General features: G+C 48.0%; 1 protein-coding gene across 2 annotated transcripts in view; it reads left to right on the top strand.

Annotated features, from left to right (window-relative positions):
- The first annotated feature begins 448 nt into the window (after nt 1-448).
- The window catches only part of DIP2A (disco interacting protein 2 homolog A), a 125,584-nt gene continuing 103,488 nt past the window's right edge, over nt 449-22,544 (top strand). For both annotated transcript variants that reach the window (XM_075542171.1, XM_075542170.1), the window contains exon 1: nt 449-721. In XM_075542171.1, coding sequence (XP_075398286.1) covers nt 631-721 — 91 coding nt within the window. In that variant the 5' untranslated portion in view covers nt 449-630. The remainder of the gene's footprint in view (nt 722-22,544) is intronic.

The raw sequence follows: 22,544 nt of genomic DNA, 5'->3' as shown, positions 1-22,544 counted from the left end.
GCCGCGGCCGCACCCACGGGAAGACAGGGCTGCTCCAAGGGCGCGGTCGCGCGGACTGGCACCCTGAACACACAGTGGGCGCTGCACACAGTGGGCACACAACGTTATTCCGCCTCTCAACCAAGAAAGGCGCCCAGGCGCAGGGCTGGCGGCGGGTCAAGCTCTCACCCAATGGGAGTCCAGGATACCCTCGACAAGTTAGCCGGGCCAATGGGAGAGGCCTCTCGATGTTGCTGGGCGGGACCGAGCGTTCTCAGCTTCCCGCCTGCTATCTGTCCGCGGCCGCACGGCGTGTCCCCGGCCCTTCTCCCGCGCATGCGCACGTCGCACCCCGCGCCTCGGCACCCGGCTCAGCCTCGCCCGCCCTGCCGTAGCACGCGCGCTCCCGTGCAGAGCCCGCGGAGTCGGGGACGCGCGAGGCGGCAGTGCGGAAAGGAGGCGCCCGCGCTCGTGCTCGCGCCCGCGCCCGCGCCGGTGCGGAGCCGCCCGGGCCGCGCCCCTCCCGCAGCCGCCTCCCGCTCTGGGGCCGGGCGGATGCGGCTCGTCCGGCTGCAGGGAGCGACGTAGCAGCTCCCACCCCGACTCCCATCCGCGACCCTACCGGGCCGTGGCCCCAGTCGGGCGCGTGCCATGGCCGACCGCGGCTGCCCGCTGGAGGCGGTGCCGCTGCCCACTGAGGTGCGGGAGAGCCTGGCCGAACTGGAGCTGGAGCTGTCCGAAGGTGAGGACGGGGCCCCGGGACCCCAGTCAAGCTCCGCACCCGCGGGCCCTTGCAGGTCCCCCACGCCGGAGCACCCGCCCTGGCCCTCGCCCCCTGGACCCTGGGACCCCAGCCCAGCCGCGCCCCACGAGTTCGGTCCGCGTCCGAGCGGAGGAGGCACCGCGGGGGGACCGGCCCCTCTCCTGCGCTTTGTCCTTTAGCCGGGTCGTTTGGCCGCAGCCGCGAGGGTCTGAACGAGCAATGACCATTTTTGTCCAAACGGTGCACGGTGCTGGTCCAGGCTGCAGGCCTGGGCTCCCGGGCGCTGCTCTCGCCACTTTGTCCCCGGGCAGCCGCTGCCCTTGCGGAGTGCAGCCTGCGAGCCGGACGCGGGCGAGGCTCTGCATCCCGTGCCTCCGGGTTATAACAGCACCTGCCTCTTGGGGTTGTTGTGAGGCTAACAAACCCTGAAAACGGTGCGAAGCACCTCTTAAGACTTCGGGAAGGTTACTGCTGGCCTCCCAGATAGATTTTTATTTTATTTTAAATTAAACGATCCCATCCAATAAACGGTTCTTTGGTTGCTAAAAATAAGGTCAAGTTATTTGGCTTCAGAGGAGGTGGGTGGCGTTCCATGTGCAGGACTTTATTTCTCTCCAAGGTCGCGGTTATTGGGCCAAGAGTAAGTTCCTGCCCAGAATCAGGAAGGCCTGAAGCAAAGCATCTATCCAACTGTTTCTGAACTCAGTTTCTGAGGCTTACACGTACCTTCCGTTTTTAGCATTCTTAAAAAAAATACTTTTAGTATTCTCCAAGTTTCAGATCGTTATGTCTAACTGGAGTTGGAGTAGTGAAGCCTTGAAGCGACTGTGTAGTTGTTAAGACTGGATGGCGGGCCCAGTTCTAAGCCCTGGCTTGCACTAACTCATTTGGTATTTAATCACTCTAACCACTTTAGGGAGGTGGGTCCTGTTGTTGTTTTACACTCAATACCACAGCCGCTTGTGGTTCTGAATTTAAAAGGAAAGATTTTAACAGTGTACCGTACCTTCATTTCTTTCCGTCCCTATGGACGTGCAGTACGGTGGTGTGCATTTGAGAACACGGGGTGATTTGGTGTGCTTGCAAAGCCTAAGAACTCAAATTTAGCAATAGTTCTGAGAGTAACTACCCTACGACATCTGTGATGCTCATTACTCCAGGGAAAGTCATGGACATGCACAGTAGACTTTTACATATTTTTTAAAATAGGTTTTTGCAGATCGTGCCCAACTTCCGCTCCAGTGAACTCGATATTATTTTTTTGTCATTGTATCTTTGAGCGTTTGCTAGTTCAATACGATTGGGTCATTGGGTCGTATCTTTAACTGTCCATCATCTGGGTGAAGGAACACACGGAGAGGCGGGCACTTCAGCAAAAGAAATGCTTCTCCTCTGCTGAGCCCATTTTTACTCTTATCGTCTCAGACACATGGAGAGGATCGGTGTGTAAGTAGGGGCATAAGATGAAGGACAGAGACACCTGGAGAAAGTTGCTTCAGCTGTGAAAAGGATGGATGTGATAGGGGCTCAGGGGAAGTCAGCAGAGTGCGGCTGCAGCCAGCAAGGCGGGAACCTTGTTCAGGTTCCTAGACTGGCCTGACACCTTCCTTTTGGCCTAAATAGGTCAGCGATTACTGGGGCACAGTCACGCTTGGCCTTGCTCCCAGGATGCTTCCACACCTTTGATTCTGGCTTGTGCAGTTTGTGTCTTGATGGGTGTGGATAGGCTCCCCTCCCCCATGGCTTCATGGGGACAGGAACGGTTTTGTTTCTTAGGCAGATGTTTGGTGTCTTCACCTAGTGGCTGGCAGCTCCTGAGTCTCTACTGGGTTATGACACCGTGTCCGTTTGGGCAGATGTAAAACAAGGTGAGCGCCAACCTTGTGGATGCTTATGGAGGATTCAGTTGGACAAAGTACGTGAAAGTACTTTGAAGCCAGTGAGATGTTTTCTTTAAATAATCAGAGGATGGTGTGAGTCTAGTCTTAAAGTCATCAGAGCTAGCAGCCATCATCGTCGTTTTAATGTGTTTTTTTTTCCAAGTACAGATTGTAATACATGTTCCACTCTCTGTTCTGTAAACCCACTGCCCTCCAACTCACGGCCGCGCAGTGACCCTACAGGACAGGGTAAAGCTGCCTCTTTTGGGTGCGCAAGAATTCAGATATGTGCGGGAGCAGACAGCCTCATCTTTCTCCCGAGGAGTGAGTGGTCAGTTCGAACCACTGACTTTGTAGCTAGTAGTCTAGTGCTTTGCCTCTACTTAGCTACTCCCTTACACCGGTAAAGTTCACTCACTCGCTGCCCCCCCCCCCCTCCCGTCAGATCTGACACATAGCTAGGCTAGGGCAGGATAGAACGGCCCCCGTGGGTCTCCCAGACTAAATATTCATAGGACTCCAATGCCTCATCTTTTTCTCCTCCTCCCCGAAACTAGGGGGCAGATAAACTTTTAATTCATGAAAAAGTAATGGCGAAACAGTGGCTTTGCAGCAATTGCATTTGTCTAAGTGAGAACTGTGACTCTTAGCAGTTGCTACTACCTCATGCAAATAAGATCAGCCTACATGGAAACCGATAGTGAGTGACACTGTTTAACCTGGAAAACGCTCCGGGCTCCTTTGGGCCTCAGCTTGAATGCTGGCAGTGACTCCCCTTCAATGTAGACTCCTGCCTTCAGTGGGAGATTTTGGCTCCCTTCTCCTGCATCCTCGCTGGGTTCTCCTACCACCCTTTGTGATTGCGTTTGGCCTTCAGGGAAGGTGCTGGTCTTGAGTGTACTGATTTCTTCACCACACAGGGCAGGCTTACTGACTTTGGGTATCGATCCCCAAGGGGAGCTACGGAGCAACTGTGGTCTTCTGCCGCAGCTTTCTTTTGATTGCAGGGTCTCCTTCAGATTGAGAGAGGTTCAAGGGTGACATCCCATGGGCCTCTGCCCTTACTTCTTACAACACCCCCCCCCACCCTCCAGTGAACATGCTCAGAACAGTAATTGACTCGTGTGGCGTCTGAAAGCCTATCAGAATGTCCTTGAGTGAAAGTGAGATTTTTAGAAGTATGACCTTGATTTTCCTTTCTTGAAGAAGTCTCGGCCATGTACAAATTGTAACAAGTTACCTTTGCTACATCTGGCAGCGGACTGTGGCGCATCGTGCAGTACAGTTACCTTGCGGCTATTGCTGCCAGACTGCTTTAAAAATGAGGATGAAGGTGTATATTTTTTTCGTTGTGTTGCCCTGCAGTGGATTAGAAAGGAAGTTCCTACACAATGGGCTACCTTTGTCCACTCCTATTTCTTTATTCTGCCCAAAAGGCCTCTTCTACCACTCCTGCCTTCCACGTCGTTCTTGTTTTCCATTCTGATCATGCGGGGCTCTCCTGACTTGCACAGGGAGCCCCGGAGCTTAGTCGTTACACGTTGGCCTGCTTGCTAAGCAAAAGGTCAGCTGTTTGAAACCACCAAGGAGCCACTCCTCAGGAAAGAGGCGGCCTTCTACTCCTGTAAAGAGCTGCAGTCTCACAAACCCACAGGGGCAGTTCTACCCTGCCCTAGAGGGTCACTATGAGTCAGGACCAACTCAGTGGCAGTGAGTTTGCTCTGGAGCTTAGCCCAGACAGAGGTCAAGGAAAAGAGGGGAAGGATCAATCTGCATATGCAGAGCAGACACTCCAGGCAAAGCACAACTCACACTCACTGCCATGGTGTCAAGTTCAACTCACAGTGACCCTACTTCTCCTAAACCTTTGTTTCTTCTTTAACTGTTTTTAAGGCAGTAGCTCTTTTGGGGGTCGAATGACCCTTTCACAGAGGTTGCCTTTGACCATCGGAAGACACATTAAGATTTACATGACGATTCATAAAAGTAGCAAACTTACAGTTATGAAGTAGCAACAAAAATAATTTTGTTATTTAACATGAGGGACTGTATGAAAGTGCCACGGCATTCCGAAGGATGAGAACCACTGATGTAAGGTCTCAGACCTGTGCTGCATTTCTTAGTTTTCAAAATGCCAGCCTGACCTTGCTTTCACTTCAGTAAACATTTGATGAGCTCCCTAAGTGCTTGTGGTACAGAAAAGGTGATGTCCTCATGCACCGGTCAAAGCCCAGGTAAACTGCCCTCCCACTTGGAGCCTTCCCTGGGGAGCCCTAATGGGACTGCTTGCACGGACACCCTGTGCCCCTTCACCTGGACGTCTCACCACTGGTGTCTGTTATTGGCATAGAACCATGCCGTAATTATTCTGTGTCCACTGTGTGCTAGGTGACGGTCTGGCCCTCAGAGGTCAGGATGAGCTCTGTGTCTCTGGCATTTTGCCAGAGGTGGCCTCCATTCCTATTTTTAAAAAAATTTATTTATTTACATTGTATTAGGGCCTCATACAACTCTTATCACAATCCATACATATACATACATCAATTGTATAAAGCACATCCGTACATTCATTGCCCTAATCATTTTCAAAGCATTTGCTCTGCACTTAAGCCCTTTGCATCAGGTCCTCTTTTTTATTTCCCTCCCTCCCCGCTTCCCCCTCCCTCACAATCCCTTGATAATTTATAGATTGTTATTTTGTCATATTTTGCCCCATCCGGAGTCTCCCTTCCCCCCCTTTCTCTGCTGTCCATCTCCCAGGGAGGAGGTCACATGTGGATCCTTGTAATCAGTTCCCCCTTTCCAACCCACTCACCTCCACTCTTCCAACATCGCCCCTCGCACCCCTGGTCCTGAAGGCACCGTCCACCCTGGATTCCCTGTGCCTCCAGCTCCCATATACATCAGTGCACAACCTCTGCCCTATCCAGTCCTGCAAGGTAGAATTCAGATCATGGTAGTTGGCGGGGAGGGGGGGGGAGGAAGCATCCAGGATCTCGGGGATAGCTGTGTTCTTCATCGGTACTACATCGCACCCTGACTGACCCATCTCCTCCCCTAAACCCCTCTATGAGGGGATCTCCAGTGGCCAACAAATGGGCCTTGAGTCTCCACTCTGCACTTCCCCCTTCATTCAGTATGGCATATATATATATGTATATATATATACACATACACACACATATATATACATATATACACATATTCTTTTTTTTTTGCATGATGCCTTATACCTGGTCCCTTTGGCACCTTGTGATCGCACAGGCTGGTGTGCTTCTTCCATGTGGGCTTTATTGCTTCTGAGCTACATGGCCGCTTGTTCACCTTCAAGCCTTTAAGACCCCAGACACTATCTCATTCGATAGCCGGGCACCATCAGCTTTCTTCGCCACATTTGCTTATGCATCCGTTTGTCTTTGGCGATCGTATCATGGAGGTGTGCAGTCAATGATATGATTTTTTGTTCTTTGATGCCTGGTAACTGATCCCTTTGGGATCACTCGCTCACTCAGGCTGGTGTGTTCTTCCATGTGGGCTTTGTTGCTTCTGAGCTAGATGGCCGCTTGTTTTTCTTCAAGCCTTTAAAACCCCAGTCACTATCTCTTTTGATAGCCGGGCACCATCAGCTTTCTTCACCACATTTACTTGTTCACCCGCTTTGGCTTCAGCAGTTGTGTCGGGAGAGTGAGCATCATAGAGTGCCAGTTTAATAAAAGAAAGTATTCATGCATTGAGGGAGTGCTTGAGTAGAGGCCCAAGGTCCTTTTGCTCCCTTAATACTAAACTTATAAATATAGACACATAGATCTATTTCCCCATCCTCATATATATATTTGCATGTACATGTCTTTGTCTAGACCTCCATGAATGCCCCTTGACTCCTAGCTCTTTCCTCCAGCTCCCTTGACTTTCCTCCTGCCCCACGACCATGCTCCGTCCCCACCTGGGCTACAGCTATACCTCTTCTCTACGCAACCTTACCCTTGATCATTCCCCACCAGGCCTGCCAGCCCCCCCTCACTACCATTTTGGGTCCAATGTTGTTCCCTTGTCCCTGTGTTTGTTAACACCACTTCCTTACCCCCCTACCTCTCCCCACCCCAAGTCCCCCCGGAACTGTTGGTCCCATTGTTTTTCCTCCAGATAGTTCCCATTCCTGTTTTTTTTTTCTTTCTGGAAGTCATTTGGGCCAGATCGCTGGGGTCCCCGAGACCCTTGCAGAGGGCGTACGAGGACAGGGCTAGTTCATGATAATACTAAGGCCCCCTTTGAGTCTTCACTGTGTTGGTGTGGAGCATGGCGAAGAAAAGCTGCTGGCACCTTCCTCTGAATCAAGACCACGCACCAAACTGTACAGAGAGTGCTGATATTCTTCACCAGTCCACCTTTCCAGTGAACAACCCACGCCGCTCTCACGTAAGACTGTAGCCTTGACGGAGCAGCGAAAAACAAGCCTGAGAAACCCTGATTCTCATGTACTCATCTTTTTCGTAGGATCTCTTTGAGATAAAGGGACTTCAGGAAGTCCATGGAAAAGTGGAACTTTCCCATGAACTTTCCGAAGCCCCCTGTGTATGTAAATGTAAGTGTTGATAAAGCACTTCAGCCTCACAATGAGGTACAGTGCCTATCTGGGGGAACACCACTTGGGTAATTATTTGGTTTACAAAATAATTAGCTTCTTTCCCCCCCTACAACAACATTTTTACTTGAGAGCATGGATAACAGATAAACTTAAGTGAGTCAAACTTTGGTGTTTGGTAGTCCTATTCTTGAAAATTAATGACAGAAAACAACTGACAATTTATGGACAGTGGTATTATATGAGCTTTCAAACAAAAAAAATTACAATTTTGAAAACCTTGTATTAAGATCCCTGTGTTAGAAAAAAAATCCCTGTGTTAGTCCGGGTGGACTAGAGAAACAAATTCATAGACACTCATAGGTGTATAAGAAAAACTTTGTATAAAAGAGTAATTATATAATAAGAAAACATCCCAGCCCAGTGCAGATGAAGCCCATAAGTCTGACATTAACCCATACGTCCGGTACCAGTCTGTAAATTCCTCTTCAGACAAATGCAACACATGCAATGACACCGAGTGCAGAAGATCACAGGTCAGTGGGTGGAAAATCCTGTGGATCCACTGACAGTGGAAGCATCTTAGCACTGGCATGGGCCTCCACATGGTTCTTCCAGCTCCAGGGTTCTGGCTGCCATCCGTGTAGCTCCATGTGGCTTGTCAACAGAAATGTTTTACAGGGACTGAGTGTATTTGGCCTCCAGCGAGCCATTTATCTTCATCTCGACGTCAAATGAGGTCATCGAGCTGCAACCTGATTGACAGGCTAAACTCCACTCCTTCACTCTTAATATTCTCAAGTTGACACCAGAACATGTAACTACCACAATCCCTAAACTCATTGCTGCTAAGTTGATTCCGACTGAACGTGACTCTATAGGATGGAGTAGAACGTCTCCATGGGGTGTCTTCGACTGTAAATCTTTTCAGAAACAAATATCCACGCATTTAAAAAAAATCATTTTATTGGGGGCTCGTGCAAATTCACGTCTTTTTACAGAAACAGACAGGTTTTTTCCGTGTGAGTGGCTATGGGTTCAAAGGGTCAGCCCTCTGGTTAGCAGCTAAGTGCTTAGCACCGGACTCCATATTATCCCTCCAGGCTCCATAGGAAGGTTCCCAGGTGTTAGCCAAGAGCACGTAATTGTGCTCATGTGGAACCAGGAGGCAGTCATTTGGACGGAACCAGGCGATGCTGTGTGGTTTAAAATCCAGAATGGTTATTTCACCATACAGATTTCAGCCAGTATTTGAGACAGTGGATTTTATGAGGAATGGTGTGGCATCAGGATTGGAGAAAGAGTCGTTCACAACACACAGTGGATGGATGACCCAACCTCGCTTGCTTGAAAGCACAGAAGACTTGGAGCGCTAACTGCTGAGGATCCAGGCTGCGCCTTCCATAAGGTTTACAGTGCAATCTGAAACAAAACTTCTCACCCCTCGACCAACCAACAGCATGCTGATACGTGGAGAAAATATTGAAGTTGTCAAGGATTTCTGTTACTGGAATAATCACCACCCATGGAAGCAGCAGTCAAGAAATCAAAGGTTCTATTACATTGGCAGATCTGCAAGACACCTCTTTAACTTGATCGGAAAGGAAGACGTCACTGTGGGTACTAAGTGGCAATGGCCTCCTCTGAATGGGAATGCTGGAAACCAAATGAGCAGACGGAAGAAGCATCGGTGCCTTTGAGCCATCGGGTTGGTGGAAGAATATTGCATGTTCTGTGGACTGCCCGAAGAATGAACAAGTCTGTCTTGGAAGAGGTGCAGCCAGAATGCTCCTTAGAAACTTAGCAGCAAGGATGGCAAGACGTCGCCTCCTGCACTTTGGCCATGTTATCAGGAAGGCTAATCATCGGAGAAGGACATCGTGCTTGGTAGACGGTTAATGAAAACGAGGAACACCTTTAATGAGATGGATGGGCACAGTGGATGGGCTCAGAGCTGGCAGCGATTGTGAGGCTGGTGCAGGAGTGGGCAGTGTCCTGCTGTGTTGTGCACACGGTCCGGACGAGTCAGACTGAGGAACGGAACCAGTGGGGTCTGACAACAACGGAACCAGTGGGGTGCAAAGCAGTCTGGGCTCCCTTGCCAGCCTAAAGGTACTTGGTCGGAACCCACCCAGCTGGACCAGAGAAGAAAGCCCAATGGAGCGGTTCTTCTCCACTGTAGCAGCTGGGGTGTCAGTGAGCTGGAGTTGATTGGATGGCGACTAACGGCAACAGCCACAGCATTACCTCTGCTGCAGCGAGCTTGACAGCTCCCCGGTATTTACGGGCGTCTGATGAGTCTGGTGGCAATGTTCACGAATATGAGTTTTTGATACTCTGTAATGAAATGTGTGCCAACACTGGGAGGATATGCATAACTGTGAGCAGTGGATCGCGTTTATGTGACCATAAACGATCCATTCCAAAGGTAAGCACCTTTTGGATATGGTTTCATATTCTACATTGCAACAAAGTGTCTTCGTAAGTGCGTAGTTTAAGTGTCTTCTTAAAGAAGTATCCCCACAGTCATCTGAAAGGGCTACTTCAACACTTCCCCTCCCCTTTCCTCACCACATGTCTCTGCAAAGCCAGACTCGCCTCCCAGACTTCAACCGGAACCACCTATCACAGTAACTTGAATGCAGAAGCAGGTATGAGAATCATTCTGCCTCTAGATTGTCTTAAGTGAGTGACTAGTTAGCTTTTGATAACCGTTTTTGAAATGTAGTGAGACACCATCAACAGGATAGACCATGCCTTGGAGAGTCCTTGAGCTCGGGGGTGGGGGTGGTGGTGGTGGTGGAGGTGGGGGTGGTGGTGGTGGTAGTGGTGGTGGTGGTGGTGGTGGTGGGTGTGTGTGTTCCTCTAAGCTGTGAAGGAGAAAAAAGAGCGGCTGCGGTGAGTGCGCTTTTCCGTCTGCAGCCTGCTCCTACCACACCTTGAGGGCCGAGCGCCGGGCTTAGCTCGACAGGCCCTGCTAGTAGAGTCTGAGGACTAGCCCTGCAGGTTGTTCTGGCCCATCGTGGCCATGAACCACTGATGACCCTTGCTCCCCGCTGTGCTTGGGAGCCCCACGGAGGCAGCCCTTGCTGTGGCAGGGATTCAGAAGTAGGCTCATTCCCAGCAGGCTAGGCCTCCTGAAGGAGCCTTTTGCTCCAGGCCTTCCCGTTGGCATGGCGGAGCCCAGTCCACCTTCCTGCTTTTCCCTCTGCAAGGTTCTGACCCACTTCCTCGTCTGACGGCTCGCCAGCCTTCTCCCACTCCCTCATTTCTTGTGCAGGTGTTTTCCCTTATAAATCTCTTACAGTTAACCCTGCCTTGGCATCTCCTCCGCGGAGGACATGAATGGACACAAAGCATCAATGGTTTAGTCTAGAAAGACACGCTAACATAAAAGGGCTGGTTTGTCTGGTGCTGTTGCTTGAAATATCTGCCTCCGTGAGATGATTTGCTCTCTGAGGTTGTACCTGGTGTGCAGTGGTTGGCCAGCATGTTGTGTTGAATTATTCATTCTTCTTCTTCTTGGAGGAATTCTTTTTCTTACATTATATATTCATTTTCCTTTTGGATCCTCTTGTCCCATGGCTGTCTTCATTCTGGAGCCCAGAGCAGGCTGGTTGGTCTTCACGTGAACTAACCAGCGGTCCTTTCTGGGCCCACAAAGAAAAGCACCATTTCCCCATCCTTGTCCTTCCTGTTACCACCTGGTGTGAAGCGTGATCCAGAGAGACAGATGAGCCTTTCCAGAATCTGGAGTCTTCACACGGGGGCGTGAGAGCTGAGAGGGAGAGAGGTGTCTTGCTCCTGGAGGAGGTGAGCGGAGTAGGAAGAAGCGGGAGGCACAGTGAGGGGGCCCGTGTGAGATGATGTGTGAGGCCTGGGACGTCAGCTTGTCGGCTCAGTCGTTCACCGTTTCACGATTGCGTCAAGGCATGTGTCTGAGACTGTGTTCAGCTGACGTTTTTCAAATGCTCCTGTCTATGTAACAAGTGCTATCAGTGACACAAATGCCCTTTTCGGGTGCACTTTTCTGTTCGTTTAATAGTGTTTGTGGCCCAAGTTGACTCTTGACTACCCATGTTGAAGCTATTTTTCTTAGGGAGACTTAAAGACATGACTGCTATCCCCTCCAGCTGGGCTGTGCTTTTTTGTAGACCGGTGCGTCTCCTGCTTGTCTCTTCTTCTCGGCAGTTATGAAGTCCCTACAGACAGGGCCCAGACGGTCCTGTTCAGTGTAGGCTGGGCTCAGAGGGGCCCCTGACACCTGGCACTTGTTGGCAAGGTAGCAGAAATGTGCGGGCTTGAGGGCACCCTTTTCCCCCAGGGGTGGCCCCTCAGTCTAGATGTGGGGCCATTTGTGGGTCAGGGTCACACACTTTGAGGCAGCCTCTATTGTTTATTGAGCTCCCTTCTCTTTGTTGGCTCCGATATCACGTGGGGTGGATGCGTGTAGGACTCAGGAGACTGGAAAGAGACTTGTGGGGAGTGCTGGTCTGCGAGAGTGAAGAGCCCCCGCCGGCAGAGCATCCTCCTGGAAATGTCACCTTCCCAGCTAAGCCCAGGAGCCTGCCTCACCCCTAGCATGCCCTCCGGGTCAGCAGTGACCCTTCTCCCGTCACCAGTGGCGGAACAGGCCACTTTTTAGTTGAAAAGCAACCACGTGTCATAAGTTTCAGCTTTGAAAACACATTGATTTCATCTTTGACCGTGTTCTTTTGTCTCACGGGATGTCTAACATTTAGTAGAAAGTGTATTCACAGAGCTTTTGGTCACTGGGTCGTGGCATAAGAGTCGCTGGTGCTGTTGTTGGCTAAGCATTGGACTGCTCCCCGCAAGGTTGGGGGTTCAAATCTCCCATCTGCGCCACAGGAGAACAATAAGGCTGAGCAAAACGAGAGTCGTCTTCTGTCGAGATGTGTTGCCCTGGACACCCTATGCAGGGTCTCCGTGGACCAGAGTCTCCTGGATGGCAGTGGGTTTGGCTTGTGGTTTATGTTATGGCATAACTGAAAACAGGTTGGAAATGCAAGGGCGTGAAGTTGATGGGGAAATCGACTATTCTGCTCTGCCCATAAATCTTTTAAAACGAACCCTTGCCTGACGTTTTGCAATACGATTGCTGCTGACTAGAACTGACTGATTTCTTGTTCAGCCAGCATACCCTTCAATCATGTAAATATTTCTAGTATTGTACTTGTCTATTGAAAGGACTAGAACATCACAAACTAATTTTTACAGATCACGTGTCCAGATGAACCATCTGCACATACGTGCAACGTGCATAGCATTATAGAAAACTCTCATGAGAGTGTTGCTCGACTTGCAAGACACATATAATGTGTGCATTATGTGTGTAACAATGCAGCGCTGATTGGCAGGGAAAACTCTACAGTCAGTGCCAGATGGAATACCCAAACAGAACTGCAAAGAATCGCCTGGAGCAACGCACCCCCTTCCTTTTTCCGCCCAGGAAGTGAATTGTTCCTCTTCTCATGATTTCCTAGATCCCTGAAGGCACACACATCACGTAGTAGCTGGGGTTGATAAGCCACTCAGGACTTTCCTCTCGGACTTTTTGACGCTGTGTGACTTAGCTGTCAAGGGGGAGCAGCAATCTAGTTTCCCCCACTCTACACCAGCTCCTTGCGGTTGAAGGGTCCTTTGGAAGCAACACACACAGAATGTTGACTCCCTTTCAGGTTTCAGAGGTTTTCCTATCGTTTCTTTAGCAAAGAGCTTGTAAGTTGAGTGTGACACTTGAAAGGGCACACGTGCTTGATGCAAACCAGAGAGAACAGGTCTTAGTAAGTCCCTACCTAGTTGCTGAGCTTTGGGATCTCTGAAGCGGCAGGAGGCTGAGAACCAGTGCCTTCTCCTAGAGAGCCTGTGCCCCAAATTCAGTCTTCTGGCTGCCCAAACAGAGAGGATCCATTTCTGTTTGTGTAAGCCGCCCACTTGTGGTATTGCTGCTATAACAGTACCGAGAAATGAAGGCATACAGGCCTTTGAAATGTGGGGTTGCAGCCATACTATTAGATGATCCCAGTGTGGCATCTGGCCACTCAACAGCAGTCAACAGGCCAAATGCCAAGAGACGCATGGCCTCGTGAGTTGAGGTTGAAAGAAACTTAAATAGTGGCAAATGAAAAGCACCAACGCACGGCTATGGAGCCCATGCTGACTCATAGCGACCCCTGTGGGCTTGCAAGACCATCACTGTTACGGGCATAGAAAGCCCAGTCTTTCGCCAGCAGAGCTGCTGGTGGTTTCAGACTGCCAACCCTTCAGGTCACCACCCAGTGTGTCACCACAGGCACCAAACGGCCCCTTCCACAGTGGCAGTCTCATGCAATGTGTACAAGACCGGAGCTGGTCATCAGGACTGCACGAGCAGGTCCAGGACAGCAAATAAAGCCTCCTCAGACTAGGTTGTCAAAGTATGTGTGAGGAGGATGGAGTAGGAAATCAGAGACGGATGTGCTAGACAGAGAAAAGTCAGCCAAAGCCGAGTGGGTTGGGAAAATTCCAGTGTTCTGTAAGCAAATGAGTGGCGAGGGAGAGTTGGGAAAGGCAGGGACTAACTCCTCCAAGGAAGGAATTTGGATTGGGTTCCCTACAGTCTAGACCGGTGTTGGGAATACATTCAAATGTGTCCTGCAGCCAGGTGGGTACTGTGGGTTGTGAGATTGAGATAGGAGAGATGGGGTGGCACCAGCCAACTCCACCTGTGCTGTCTAGTAGAATGTTCTCTATGCCGTTCAGTCTGGTCGCCACTAGCCACCTGAACACTTGAAATGTGGCTAGTAGGACAGGGGAACAGCATGTTCCATTTAAATTACTTCAAAAAAACACATTTTATTGGGGGCTCATACAACTCTTAACACAATCCATACATACATCAATTGTATAAAGCATATTTGCACATTGGTTACCCTCCTCATTCTCAAAATATTTACTCTCCATGTAAGGCCCTGGCATCAGCTCCTCATTTTACCCCCTCCCTCCCCGCTCTGCACTCCCTCGTGAACCCTTGATCATTTATAAATTATTATTATTTTGTCACATCTTACCCACTCCCTTCACCCACTTTTCTGTTGTCCATCCCCCAGGGAGGAGGTTATATGTAGATCCTTGTAATCAGTTCCTCCTCTCTACCCCATCCTCCCTCCACCCTCCCGGTATCACCACTCTCACCCCTGCTCCTGAAGAGCTCATCTGTCCTGGATTCCCTGTGTTTCCAGTTCCTATCTGTACCAGTGTACATGCTCTGATCTAGCCAGATTTGTAAGGTAGAATTGGGATCATGATAGTGGGGGTGGAGGAAGCATTTAGGAACTAGAGGAAAGTTGTATGTGTCATCGTTGGTACGCTGCACCCTGACTGGCTCATCTCCCCACGACCCTTCCCTAAGGGGATGTCCAGTTGCCTACAAATGGGCTTTGGGTCCCCACTCTGCACTCCCTCTCATTCACAATAATATAATTTTGTGACACCTGATATAATCATCTGATACCTGATCCCTTTGACACCTCATGATCACACAGGCTGGTGTGTTCTTCCATGTGGGCTTTGTTGCTTCTGAGCTAGATGGCCGCTTGTTTACCTTCAAGCCTTTAAGACCCCAGACACTATATCTTTTGATAGCCGGGCACCATCAGCTTTCTTCACCACATTTGCTTTGCACCCATTTGGTGCTGGTGTGCTTCTTCATGTGGGCTTTGTTGCTTCTGAGCTAGATGACCGTTAATGAGTTGAAATGAAAGCAGCTCCATGTGGCAAGTGGCTACTCTATTTGACGACAGAGCATGTGCTCTGCCCCTTGTTTCATTACTCACTTCTGTTGAGCTAGATCCATGCATCCTTATGCCCATCTAAAACCAGGGTTTCCTGCTGTGCTACACCATCCCGGGATCAGCTGTCGGTTGGACCGCTCAGAGCCATAGGGTTTTCATTGGCTAGTGTTCACAAGGAGATCACCAGGCCTTTCTTCCCAGTTCCATTCGGTCTGCAAGCTTACTGAAACCTTCTTCCATTGAACCGAAAGACTTTCTCATGATCAAATTGCATCTTATAAAGTTTTTTTGTGCCTGTTCTTGGCAGTGGGGAGATTAGTGGAAAAATCCAAGTGCAACATTCACATTTTCTCTGTGTACAGAAGCATGGTTAGAACTGTGCGTCTTGGGTGCGTTCTGTTAGCAGGTCTCCCTTCAGAAGGAGCCAGTACTTCCTTACGTATTTATCCGTTTGTTGTAAGGTATGTGGGAAGTGAACTCTTTCTGCATGCGAGTGATCACCCTCTCTTCCTTCCTGTGCTGCTTCTCTGTCTGGTTTAGAAAAATTCTTGTGGCCGCGTGTTGGGAGGCTGGGAGGAGTATGAAATTGAGGGTGGTAAAATCCAGTGCAGTAATTCGGGACGTAAGATTAGGGCAGCTTGGTCAAGTGGGAAGAGAATGCTTGGAAATGATGATGGCAGCATATGTGCAAATGTGATAAGAGATTTAAGAGGCCCCAATAAAAGTAAGGGAATAAAAAAGATTGGGACAGCTTGGACGGAGGTTGAGCCAGTAGAGTGGAGGGAAGGGTCTGAAATAGAGTTAGCTGTCTTTGTTGGGAATCAAAGGTAGATGTCAGAGGAGAATTTGGGAGCCCACATTTCTGAGACGCGAGACGGGGAGATGATGGTGTTGTTTACTAAGCTGTAGCATCCAGAAAGAGCACGTGGACTTGAACATGTTCAATGCCAAGTACCTCCGCTGAGATCCCGGGCTCATTTGGATAAGTATACCTGCCTGGTACTTTCTAGAAGGGACTAGGTTATGGTAGAAATTTGGAGTCCATCATAACATAAATGGTAGTTGGACAGTTGATAACTGTGCAGGGAGAAACGAAGCACCTTACTGAATACCTTATTGAAGCCTCGTGGGAGCGCCGGCTTCCAGTTGTTCTCGTCACCACTGCCACTGCTGGAGGAATTGGCAGCTGCATCGGCAACAGGAATGGAACAGAGGAAGTGAGGAGGAAGGACTCAGAGCATACCCTGCCCTGCCCATTGTTTCACGTGCCCGAGCAGCAGCAGCAGCCACCGCTGCACAAAATGCTCATGTCCAGAACCATGCCCTCTGCTTCACCTGCTTATCTTTATGCCCGCACCAGTGCTACAAGAATCTGGGTTTGGGATTTTTTAAACCATTAGGAGGAAGTAAGAAAAGAAGAGCTGCTTTCCCATTCAAGCAAAAACAAACAAACCAAAAAACTTTATGGGACCACATCTATGTTGTCACACCTGGTCTAAATGGACTTCAAGCAACACAAAGCTGTATGTATTGCTTTTTGATATTCCTTCATATAGATCTGCAATTTTAGTTTTATACATATATTATGTCAGTTTATTATGTACAAGTGTATTCCAAACAAGACATGTTCTAGCATGTCTCTGTCATCAGGTTATGGCTGCAGGTAAGTTCTTTCAGTAATATGCTTGTCTGCAGCTCATAGCTAGGAGCCCTGGTGGGGTAGTGGGTTACAAATTGTGTGTGAAGTCTGTAGTTTGAATTTGCTAGCTACTCCATGAGAGAAAGATGAGGCTTTCTACTCCTATAAATAGTCTCCTATATATAATCTCAAAGCGGTGCATAAGCAAATGTGGTGAAGAAAGCTGATGGAGCCTGGCTATCAAAAGATATAGCATCTAGGGCAGGGGTCCTCAAACTTTTTAAACAGGGGGACAGTTCACTGTCCCACAGACCCAGTGTGTCTGAACAAATTCCTATTCACACTGCACATATCTTATTTTGAAGTAAAAAAACAAACAGGGCAAAAACACCTGGCAGGCCAGATAAATGTCCTAGGTGGGCTGCGTGCGGCCTGTGGGCCATAGTTTGAGGACCCCTGAGAAGGTACACAAGCGGCCATCTAGCTCAGAAGCAACAAAGCCCACATGGAAGAAGCACACCAGCCTGTGTGATCACGAGGTGCCGAAGGGATCAGTTATCAGGCATCAAAGAACAAAAAATCATATCATTGTGTGCTCACCTTCCTGATAAGAGCGCTGAAGAAAAATGGGTGCATAAGCAAATGTGGTGAAGAAAGCTGATGGTGCCCAGCTACTAAAAGATAGAGTATCTCGGGTCTTCAAGGCCTGAAGGTAAACAAGCGGCCATCTAGCTCAGAAGCAGCAAAGCCCATGGAAGAAGCACACCAGCCTGTGTGATCACGAGGTGTCGAAGGGACCAGGCAGGTATTAGCCATCAAAGAACAAAACAATCATATCATTGTGAATGAGAGGAAGTGCAGAGTGGGCACCCAAAGCCCATCTGTAGGCAACTGGACATCCCTTTACAGAAGGGTCAGGGGGAGGAGATGAGCCAGTCAGGGTGCAGTGTAGCAACGATGAAATATACAACTTTCCTCTAGTTCCTAAATGCTTCTTCCACCCCCACTATCGTGATTCCAACTCTACCTTACAAATCTGGCTGGACCAGAGGACGTACACTGGTACAGATAGGAACTTGGAACAGGGAATCCTGGTCAGATGACTCCTTCAGGAGCAGGGGTGAGAGTGGTGATACTGGGAAGGTGAAGGGAGGGTGGGGTGGAAAGGGGGAACCTATTACAAGGATCTACATTATAACCTCCTCCCTGGGGGAGGTACAACAGAAAAGTGGGTGAAGGGAGTGGGTAAGATGTGACAAAATAATAATAATTTATAAATGATCAAGGGTTCACGAGGGAGTGGGGAGAGGGGAGAGAGGGGAAAAAACTGAGGAGCTGATACCAAGGGCTCAAATAGAAAACAAATGTTTTGAGAAAGATGATGGCAACAAATGTACAAATGTGCTCGACACAATGGATGTATGTGTGGAGTTTGATAAGAGTTGTATGAGTGTTCCCAATAAAATGATTGGAAAAAAAAGAGATTTACAGTCTCAGAAATCCACAGGGGCAGTACTATTGTGTTGTGTAGGGTCTCTGTCGAGTCCCTGTGAGTCAGAATTAACTTGTTGGCAGTGAGTTTGGTTATTGTTGGTAGCTGGCATTAAGTTGGCTCCAAATCTGAGCCGCCCTCTGTACAACAGAATGAAACACTGCATGGTCCTGTGCCATCTTCACAACTGTTGTCATGTTTGAACTCATCCTTGCAGCTACTGTGCCAGTCTGTGTCATTGACAGTCTGCCTCTTTTTCTGTTTTACCAAGCATGATGTCTTTCTCCAGGGAGTGGGCTCTCCTGATAACATGTCCAACGTACACGAGACAAAGTCTCACCGTCCTTGCTTTTCAGGGGCAATACGGTCATACTTTGTCCAAGAGGGACTTGCTTGTTCTCTGGCAGTCCATGACACTTTCAGTATTCTTCACCACCACCATCATTCAGCTGCACCAATTTCTCTGTGATCTTCCTCATTCGTTATCCAGCATTCATCCACATGCACGTGAAGCAGCTGAAAATACCCTGGCTTGGCCAGGTGCACTTTTGTTGCTTTTTAACACTTTGCAGATTATCCAATGCAACGTGTTATTCGATTTCTTGCCCACTGCTCCCAGGAGCATTATTGTGGATCCAAGCAAGACGACATCCTTGACAACTTCAATCTTTTCTCCATTTATCGTGATGTGACCTATTGGTCCAGTGGTGATGTGAGTTTGGCTTTCTTTACATTGAGTTGTGATCCACACTGAAGACCGCAACCCTTGATCGTCAGCAGCGAGTCCTTCACGCCCTCCTCATGTTCAGCAAGCAAGACTGTGTCACTGCATGTTTTGGGTTGTTAATAAGCCTTCCTCCAACCCCAATGCAGTCTTCTTCATATGTCTGTCTTCTCTGGTTATTTGTTCAGCATACAGGTTGGTGAGAGATTACAACCGTGACGCACAATTTTCCTGATTTTCATTCACGCAGTAGTCCTCTGTTCTGTTCGCACAACTGCTTCTTGAGACGCCTCCAGGTTCCCTCTGAAACACAGCGGTCGTGTTCTTGGATCCCCATTCTTCTCAAGGCTGTCCAGAGTTCCTTGGATTTCTCGTTCTTCTCAAGGCTATCCATAGTTTGTTATGATCCGTACAGGCAAATGCTTTTTCATAGGAAATGAGACACAAACAAATACTTATCTGGTATTCTCTGCTGTCAGCCAGGACCCATCTGACATCCCCAATGGCATCCCTTGCTCCATGTCCTCTTCTGAATCTGGTCGGGTCGACCAGTTCTTTTTGGTACAGTGACTCCGTGTAGTCTTTGCATCTTCTTTCGATGCTTTCTACAGCACTCAATATTTTGCCTTTTTTCAATATTAGGACTCGAGGCTTGAATTATTTTCTTTGATTCTTTCAGTTTAAGGTACGCTGGCCATGTTCTTTCCTTTTGGTTTCCTAAATCTGGCTCTTTGCTTAGTTCATTATACTTTGTCTTTTATTGAGCTGCTGCCCTTTGGACTTTTCTCTTCAGCACTTTACATGATTTCTTTCATTTGCCTTAGCTCCTCAATGATTAAGGGTAATTTCAGAGTCTCTCTGACATCCGCACTGATCTTTCCTAACTTTTTAATGACCGACTCTTGACTTTCTTCATGTATGATGTTCTTGATGTCATCCCTCATTTCATCAGGCCTTCTGCCAAAAGTGTTCAGTGTGTTGAACCTGCCCTTGAGATGTTCTTGAAATTCAGGTAGTGTGTTAGTCTGTTAGACTAGAGAAACAAATCCAGGGAGACTCGTGTGTATAAGATAGAGCTTTATATAAAAGAGTAATTAATTGTATGTTAAGAAAACATCCCAGCCTAGTCCAGATCAAGTCCATAAGTCCAATATTAGCCCATAGGTCTGATACCAGTCTGTAAATTCCTCTTCAGTTTCACGCAACACATGCAATGACACAGAATGCAGGAAGGTCACAGGCCAGTAGGTGAAAAGTCTTGTGGACTCAGGGGGGGTGGAAGGATCTCAGCAAGGCTGTGGGGCTCCATGTGGCTCCTCCAGCTCCAGGGCTCTGGCTCCAACAGCAGAGCTCCATGTGGCTTGTCAACAGGAATGTCTCACAGGGAGTGAGCGTGTATCTGGCCTCCAGTGAGCTATTCATCTCCTTTGTGCCTCCAAATGAGGTCATGAAGCTGCAACCTGATTGCCAGTCTAGACTCCACCCTTCCCTAAGTTGAGAGTAGATTATGTAACTGCCACAGGTAGGATAGACTCACGGTCATATTTTGGCTCTGGTGGACTTGTTTTAATTTTCTTCTGCTTCAACCTGAACTTGCATGTGAACAATTGAAAGTCTGTTCCCCAGTTGGCCCTTGCAGGGCCTTGTTTTAGCTGCTGCTAATGAGCTTCTTCCGTGTCTCTTCGCCCAGGTGTAGTCTATTTGGTTTCCGCGTTCTCCATCTGGAGGCGTGCATGTGCACAGCTGCCTTTTGTGCTGTTGGTGAAAGGTATTTGTGACGAAGTCGTTGGTTTTGCAAACTTCCAGGATTCCATCTCCAGCTTCATTTCTGTCACCCAAACCATGTTTTCAACTACTGCTCCTTTTCTTTGTTTCTAACTTTTGCATTCCGTTAGTCAGCAATTTGTCAGAGCATCTTGATTGCATGTTTGGTCTATTTCTGATGGAAGCCATTGGTAGAATCTTTCGATTATGCATCACTAGCTTTAGTTCTTGGTGCATGTACTTGAATGATAGTTGTATTTGCTGGATTTTCTCATAAGTGGGCAGATATTATCCTCTACTGACAGCATTGTACTTCATTCAAGACACGTTGGTTCTTCTGGCAGTCCAGAATTCTTCATCACTTTTATAAATCCCTTATCCCTTACACCCTTCAATAAAAAGGCAGGATGACTTGGAGGTCAGAACTTTGGCCGCAGAAGATGGGGTCGTGGCCACAGAAGCAGAAGCCTGCCTTTTGGATACAGAGTTAGTGGTGGAACAGTAAATGTAGATTATTCCCAGGCCTTGAACTCTTGAACTTTGCTTCACTAGTTCAAGTTGCTAAGCACCGTTTCTATGCTCATTTCCTCCCTTTTGGAGTGGGCATGTCTATAATTGTTGTGCTGTGCCTTTCCCACCATTGTATTTAGGGAACAAATAACGCATTTTCTAATTTCACAGCTCTGGAGATGAAGAGGCATTTAGTTTTGGGAATCCTATGTAAACTTCAGCCATACTTGACTTAGATGATGAGATCTGGGGCTCAGAGCAGGTGGTGATATATGTCTGTGTGTGTGTGTAACTTTTTTTGTGGGGGTAAACGATGCACAGCATTTTCCATTGTTAGAAGGATTGAATTCAGTGGCATCAGTTACATTCCCAAGGTTGTACGACTACTGCCACCCTCCAGGTCCATATTTTTCCATTACATCATGTAGAAACTATTCATATAATGAAGTTTTAACGCTGTATAAAATCCTGCTTGGAGAATGATGGAATTTACAAAATGCTTAGTCAATCGGGTGCTTTGTAGTTTACGAACACTCGCTGCCTCTACCTGTTTTCAGGACGAAGGAGAAAATGCTATTTGCATGGCAGCTGTATAGTGACAGGAGACAGTGGGGGTGGCAGCAGGGGACTTAAATAATTGTTTGTAGGGGGCAAATGCTCGGGATGTGTTGTGTTCATGATAGTCAGTGAAAATAAATGACATATTACTGAAAAAATTTAACTTGTCACTATTCTCCCATCTCTGTAACTTCTAATTTGCTTTCTGTCTCTAGGCATTTGCCTATCCTATATGTTTCAGAACAGGTACAGTCATACCATATTTGACCTTTTGGCTGGCTTATTCACTTAGCATAAACATTTTCTTTTTTTTTTTAAATTTTAACAATTTATTGGGGCTCATACAATTCTTTTCACAGTTCATATATATACATACATCAATTGTATAAAGCACATCTGTACAGTCTTTGCCCTATTCATTTTTTTCTCTTTTCTTCTTTTACATTTTATTAGGGACTCATACAACTCTTACCACAATCCATACATATACATACATCAATTGTATAAAGCACATCCATACATTCCCTGCCCCAATCATTCTCAAGGCATTTGCTCTCCACTTAAGCCCCTTGCATCAGGTCCTCTTTTTTTTCCCCTCCTCCCTCCCCCAACATAAACATTTTCTAGGTCGGTCCATGCTGTATCATGTATCAGAACTTTCTTAATCAATTTTTTATAACTGGATAATAGTTCATTGTGTATGTACATCTCACAGTTTGTTTATCCTTTCATCTTTGAATGGATTCTTGGATGGCTTCCATTAGTTAGGTATTGTGCCTAATGCTGCAGTGAACATTGGGGTAGGTGTAGCTACTTCCGTTCCTGTTTTCAATTCTTTTGGGGCTTATGTGCTTAACTTT

The sequence above is a fragment of the Tenrec ecaudatus genome, chromosome 2 (genome assembly GCF_050624435.1).
Source record: "Tenrec ecaudatus isolate mTenEca1 chromosome 2, mTenEca1.hap1, whole genome shotgun sequence".
NCBI classification, from domain to species: Eukaryota; Metazoa; Chordata; class Mammalia; order Afrosoricida; family Tenrecidae; genus Tenrec; species Tenrec ecaudatus.
This window is presented reverse-complemented; position numbering and strand designations above follow the sequence as displayed.